A 6,784-nucleotide genomic window follows, 5' to 3' on the forward strand; every position below is an offset into this window, starting at 1 on the left:
AATGTTTGAACTCTGTCAATTATTTTACCAGGGAAATTCACATAAGTTATTTAATTTCTTGACACCTCACTTTCTCATTTGTGTACATAATTTCACTTAGTAGTTCAAAATTAGTTGGATATGAGCAAGTTAATATGTGACTCAATCTAATAAAAATAATGTTTATAGGAAGGTGTTGAAAAGGCATGATTGAATGCCCAGTATTAACTATTAGTTGCTGCTGCTGGAACTGCTTGACGTTGCTCCTGTTACTACTGCTATCATTATCACTACCATCACCTTTGCAGCCACCACCATCACCACTACTACCACTACCACTACCACCAGTGCTAATATATTCTACCACAACTACCATCAGCCATCACTACTACCACTACTATTACCATTACTTGGTATTATTTTCATGATTGTGAGTTTCACCAATTACTATTGTCATCATCATTTTCATTATCATTAAGTGAAATAAAATGAATTACCTAAGAATGGGAGGTAAAATATTTCTTAAATTACTCAAGAACACTTTAAAATTCTCATTACTATTTTTTTCTTTAAATATATTTTTTATTGATTCTAGAGAGGAAGGGAGAGGGAGAGAGAGATAGAGAGAGAGAGACATCAATAATGAGAGAAAAATCATTGAGTGGCTGCCTCCCACATGCAGGAAATTGAGCCTGCAACCTGGGCATGTTCCCTGACTGGGAATCGAACCTGTGATCTCCTGGGTCATAGGTCTATGCTCAACCACTGAACCACACCGGCCAGGTTTTCATTGCTATTCTTGACATATTCAACTTTATGGAATAATATGGGTGTAGGGCTGAAGGTCAGGAAAAAGGTTCAGGGCAGAAACTATGTATGTTGGACTTCTTGTGAATCCAAACTCATTTGTTTTAAAATTAATACCAACACTGAAAATTAAATACAAACAAGAGATGGAAACCAAAAGGTAATCAAAGTTAATTAAAGGAATACAGAAATTTAGGTCAAGTAGAAATAAAGGGAAAAGAGACCATTCAAGAAATAAAATGTGTTTAGGAAGGAAAAAATGTTGAATCCCGGTAAATCTTCCCTAAAAGAGATAGAGAAAAATTAAAGAGAATATTCTTTTTTTAGAAATTAGGCTTAAATAATAGATGACACAGATTCTATTTGCAATTCTTTTTGGATCATATTATACCTATGTTGAAGTCATGCAAAAAATTCTATCCTGTGCCGGAGCCTGCCGGCACTACAGTTGAACGGTACCTGAAAAGGGGGGTGAGGATTAAAAAACACAGACACACTAGTTCCCGGGAGGGCAAACAGTTCAAGACTGCGCGCCGAGTTTATTTTCTCACCTTCTTTTTATAAGCAGAAACAGCTTGTACAAGCATAAAGGTCATTGCCAAGGCTAGATGTTTTTCCCGCCTCCACAGGATCCTAGGTACACTCTATACTTCTCTCCCCGCCAACCTCCCTATCCTAGTTCCTGATATCAAGAACATACTACAGCTTTTGTCCCTGCTATTGAAAACATGTTGCAACTTTTGTCCCTACCACTATGCTACTCCCTCTGCTATGTATCAAACCTAAATATGTGAAACAAAGGGCCCCAGTAAAGCGGGGAAAACAAGATTACTGGATTGTTTACCCGATTGCCTCTCACGGTTTCCCACATTTCCCCCTTTCCTTTATAATAAAAGAACCGGGGTGGGCTTTAACTGGCTAGGGAAGTAGAGGTCTGATTCCTCCCGTGGCTCATCAGCCACTCTCAGGCTCTTGGTATCTTTTGGGGAGGAGAGGCAGAGCCCTTTTTCTTACTATGTCTATTTTAGATGATACCAACCTCTATGCAAATCAGACATACCTTCAGAGGAAGTCAGAGACGGCCAGTTACTATAGGGCCTTCCCTTGCAGATGCTTTGCTCTGCACCTAGCCAGTACCCAGTCTCGCCTTGCGGCGAGATGCAGCACTCTGACTACCTGTCTGCTTCCCATGGAGGCAATCAAGCTTAAAAATATGATTCTATACAACATGTAGAGGCCCTTGTGGGCCGGCCTTGAGCTTGACCTCATGTAGGCCTGCTTGGAGAAGCGTCAAAGCGCTGATTCCTCTGCGTACCAGAAAAGGCAAAAGGCACGCTAGCCCTACCACCACGGCCCCTACTAGGGCTACGGTAAGGGCCACATGTTGAAGGTCAGAGGTGGAGGGGACCATGCGCATAAGCTGATTTAAAAAGTCCTTGGCGGTTTCTGCCGCATCTACCTTAAGGGGGTCTGTACTTTGCAGACCTAGGATCTCCTCATGTAATTTCAGTAGGTCTATGGATTCGTTAGCATTGTGCCAGATCCCTGACAAATGAGCCTTTACCTTATTCCAGCCATGTACGGACTGGTTGTATGGCTGAGGCGTAACACATATCTATTGATAGTTAGCATGGCATTGTAATTTGTTCCTTACCTTTAACCCATCTATCTCTTCCCCCAGGTACATAACCATGTCATATAAAGCATTGAGCTTCTCCTCAATCTTTCTATTAATCGCCTCTTGTGTCCCTAAGGCTGTGCTAACATTTTTGGATAAATCATTGACAAAATGAGCTGTTTGTACCTCTTGGGTAAGGGCCGCAGCAGCAGCTGCAGCCGTGGCAATTAGGGTTATCAAGGCCGTGACACCGGCTATCAGCAACCTAATGAACCTCCGGGGTCTGCTGAGGGCTGAGGTCACCTCCCTCCACACCTGGAGGGAATGATCATTATACCAGGGCTCAGAGAGATTTACCGGGACCATTACAAAGGCAGGCTGGTGGAGAACAACCACCTGTTCTCCCCAAGGTACATTAGCAATACAATTGGTTAACAGGCAATTTACACAAGTAACATTAAAGGTCTGACTTTGATGGGAAATATTCACCTTCCCCACTAGCAAGGCATAAGGCTCTGGCACACAGGCAGTCACATTAACTGTCCAGCTGCTCGCAGTCCAGTTCTTATTCTTATCACTAGACGGATAGGTCACCACGGCTGTGACCGTGCTCAGAGCAGTAGCCAATTTCCAGAGTAGTAGCTGGATTGGACCGCCAGCCACGCTCCAGAGTCCCTCATAGAGTCCTTGAGTCCAACTGGTCTTGTTGAAGACGGACCAGTTGATGATGGATGAGTTGGTGCCCTGGATCGGGAAGGCAACAGCTTGATTGGTGTAGCACCGTTCCCAAGGTACTGAATGCTCTCGTATATCAGATGGTAGCACCAGGCTAGAAGAACGAGCAACACCACCCCACGCTTCATGCTGGAGCAGTATCGTTATCTGACCCTCCTGTTGGGTCCTGGTCCTCCCTCTCGGATGTCTGGACTGTTGCGTGGCGAACCAGCCTCTCTGGTAACCAGCGCGGCCCCTCGGCGTCCTGTGGGAAAACACAGACATGGCCTCGCCCCCAGATTAATACAGGATCGGGCCCATACCACTGTCCTGTTAGGGGATCTTTCCAGCGCACCTGAGCATAAGTGCGGGAACTACTGGCTCCCCACAATCTCTGAGCAGCAGATTGTCCATGAGCATCAAAAGTTAAAAAATTAAGGATAAAGAGAGCATGATGTAAATAGTTATGTGCTGACCTAGAGTATAGCTCCCCCTCTTTTATTTTTTGCAATTGAGTTTTAAGAGTCCCATTGGCTCTCTCTATTATCCCCTGTCCTTGAGGGTTATAGGGAATTCCTGTTTTTAGACTGATTCCTAGTTGACTGCAAAATACCTGGAAATTCTTACCAGTATACCCTGGTCTATTGTCTGTTTTGATACATTTGGGCTGCCCCATGGTGGCAAAGCATTTCAAGCAATGGGCAATACAATGTTTACTGGCTTGTATTATTTGCTTTCTTTACAACATATCTCTTCTCCTTCTTATACCTACACAACCTTCTATTGAGACACTTCTAAATTAGCCTTTAAACCTTCTTTCTATGTCCTTTAAAAATGCATAACCATGCCTCAGACCTTCTACTTAGTATTCCTTATTTTTTGAAACTTTAATCCTTTAATGAATCCTAAAAACTAAACAGCCAGAATTTCTTAGATTAACATTTATGACTATACTTTAAATGTACTTTTTCAAGAAAATATAACTAGACCTTCAGTGATAAAACCAAGAGTAGGTAAAAATATTTCCTTTTCTTTGAAAGGTTTTACAATGTACATTAATCACATCAAACTTAATGGCCAATTGAGACAAACAGTTCTGATACTGTTCCTCCACTACTGATTAAGACTGGGTGGTGGCAGGTGTCAGAAATAAGATTCATTTAGGTTTTGAGCTTGCTGGGCAGACTTGGTGACTTTGCCAGCTCTAGCTTTCTTCTTATAGTTAATTTTAGAATGTGGTCCCTGCTTTAAATCTCTTTGGACTACAATTGTTATAACTTTATATCTTTAAATTAATAAATATAGACAGAAATGTTGTTAGGCAGGCCGATTCCCCCTCTGACAGAGAGAAAACACCCCTGGGAAAAAAGAATCCCAGTGGCCACTCAGGGGGATTGCTACCTGTCAGAGCACTCAGCCTTCAACAAATTAAATGTGTTGTTGTTGTTGTTTTTTATATATGAACAAATAATTATAACCAGGCAGACAATAAAATATCAAACAAACATCTGTCCTTATATCATTTCAGTAAATAAGTATTCTTATATTCTTGGGATCTAAGCAGATAACAGGAACACTGCCTCTAAGTCCCCTGATGGGGGCCTCCCTTTCTTATCGTCGAGCGTTATTTCAGGAGAGGCAAAACCTTGATAAAAGCTCAGTAATCCAATCACACAGTCAAAGGTTAAGCTGGAAGGGAAGAACCACTCAATGTCCTCTATGAGGATCCCAATAACTGAAAACAGTAAGTTAAACAAATGGTTAACGGAGTCTATAAAGAGTTAATAGTAACTTCAGCCTCAGTTCCACGTTGGACTATGATGTCACAGGCCTGTAAATCTTTCCGCCCTGTGAAGTTGTTAGCTGGGAGTCTCCGAGCACCAAAAGAGATAAGGAAGCTGTAAATAAAAGTTCTTTTGTTCTTTGAAATGTTATAAATGGATACTTTTAAATCAACCTTAGAACTTTAAAATTCAATTTAATACAGTAAATTCACAAATCAGAGTAAACTGAAACCTTCATTTATACAAATATAGACAGAAATTTTTATCATCTAAGTGGGCTTATTCCCTCTCTGACGGAGAACAAAAGACTCTGAGAAAAAGGTGTCTCAGCAGCTGCTAAAGACTTTTGCATTCCGTCACAGCAGGTCCGCCCTATCTTTAAATAAATTAAACAATAGAAAGAGATAACAAATACTTTCACACTTACATTTATACATCAGACAGTCTGAGTTTTTGACCTAGGGGAGGTGATCAAGCTCCCCCTTCCACTCACTGGGATATGGGAAAGTTGGCCATTCCTGCTTACAAAATTTCTGTAAATCAAAAGCATTAACGGAGGCTCCGTAATCATCCGCTTGCCGCTTGAATTCCTGAAAACTTTTCAAAAAACATTGCAGGGGAGTACAGACAGAAGAACATGAAGCAGACTGACCCATTCTAATGATAAAGACAATTAGACCACAATAACACAGAATAACAAAGACAAAGACAACCAACAGGATCTCCGGGCACCGTCGTGCACCGGGATCTGGTCTCGGAAGTAGCGCTGCGTCCAGCCTTCCAGAGACCCTGGATGGGCACCCACAGAACAGAACCAGAAATAAGTTTCTTACCTGTTCCCAAGTTTCTAAACACACAGTTCCCTCTTCAGGAAACCATGGGCACACTTCCTTAATAAACATAATGAAGCGCTCTATTTTCTTTTTGCTCGTATCAATACCCCGAGCCTTAAGCATTCCCTTAAGCATGTGCACATATAATAAGCTACTGCTAGTTTGTCCCATTTTCACTAGCTTCTCCCGCCGTCTGCTCTGTCACCGCGTCCCACTTCTTCTGCGAACGTTCTCTTACCTTATTACCGCGGTGCTCCTTCACCGAATCCCCTGTGTTCAGGTCCCTGTTCGGGCGCCACCTGCCGGAGCCTGCCGGCACTACAGTTGAACGGTACCTGAAAAGGGGGGTGAGGATTAAAAAACACAGACACACTAGTTCCCGGGAGGGCAAACAGTTCAAGACTGCGCGCCGAGTTTATTTTCTCACCTTCTTTTTATAAGCAGAAACAGCTTGTACAAGCATAAAGGTCATTGCCAAGGCTAGATGTTTTTCCCGCCTCCACAGGATCCTAGGTACACTCTATACTTCTCTCCCCGCCAACCTCCCTATCCTAGTTCCTGATATCAAGAACATACTACAGCTTTTGTCCCTGCTATTGAAAACATGTTGCAACTTTTGTCCCTACCACTATGCTACTCCCTCTGCTATGTATCAAACCTAAATATGTGAAACAAAGGGCCCCAGTAAAGCGGGGAAAACAAGATTACTGGATTGTTTACCCGATTGCCTCTCACGGTTTCCCACAATCCTGAGCCCTAGTTGGTTTGGCTCAGTTGCTAGAATGTTGGCCGGCAGACTGAAGGGTCCCAGGTTCGATTCTGGTCAAGGGTTGCAGGCTTAATTCCCAGTAGGGGGTGTGCAGGAAGCAGCCTATCAATGATTCTCTCTCATCATTGATGTTTCTATCTCTCTTTTCCTCTCCCTTCCTCTCTGAAATCAATAAAAATATTTTTAAAAATAAGTTAAAAATGAAAGAAAATCAGTTTGTTTGTAAAAAAAAAAAAAAATACCTTCTGAGAGGCAGACAATATACTAGCAATAGCCCTAA

At 42.3% G+C, this 6,784-nt stretch overlaps 1 protein-coding gene across 2 annotated transcripts; it reads right to left on the reverse strand.

Annotated features, from left to right (window-relative positions):
• Positions 1-1,286: 1,286 nt before the first annotated feature.
• Positions 1,287-6,474, reverse strand: LOC129148590 (endogenous retrovirus group K member 7 Env polyprotein-like). 2 transcript variants are annotated; one of them, XM_054713958.1, is made up of 3 exons: positions 5,974-6,474; positions 3,474-3,512; positions 1,287-3,383 (listed from the first exon to the last, which is right to left on the reverse strand). In XM_054713958.1, the coding sequence occupies exons 2-3, from the start codon at positions 3,479-3,481 to the stop codon at positions 2,402-2,404; spliced, it is 990 nt and encodes a 329-aa protein (XP_054569933.1). In that variant the 5' UTR covers positions 3,482-3,512; positions 5,974-6,474; the 3' UTR covers positions 1,287-2,401. The 2 variants fall into 2 exon arrangements, with proteins under 2 accessions (XP_054569933.1, XP_054569932.1); XM_054713957.1 differs by lacking the exon at positions 5,974-6,474 and having other exon boundaries at positions 3,474-3,623.
• Positions 6,475-6,784: the final 310 nt, after the last annotated feature.

The sequence above is a fragment of the Eptesicus fuscus genome, chromosome 3, assembly GCF_027574615.1.
Source record: "Eptesicus fuscus isolate TK198812 chromosome 3, DD_ASM_mEF_20220401, whole genome shotgun sequence".
In the NCBI taxonomy this organism is placed as follows: Eukaryota; Metazoa; Chordata; class Mammalia; order Chiroptera; family Vespertilionidae; genus Eptesicus; species Eptesicus fuscus.

What these genes read in the sequence shown, in the direction of transcription:
- LOC129148590 (XM_054713957.1), bottom strand. Translation starts at nt 3,538, where the DNA reads ATGCTCATGGACAATCTGCTGCTCAGAGATTGTGGGGAGCCAGTAGTT. An exon ending in GTTCCCGCACTTATGCTCAG is followed by an intron (nt 3,384 to 3,473) that starts GTGCGCTGGAAA and finishes GTTTTCCCACAG; the next exon opens with GACGCCGAGGGGCCGCGCTG.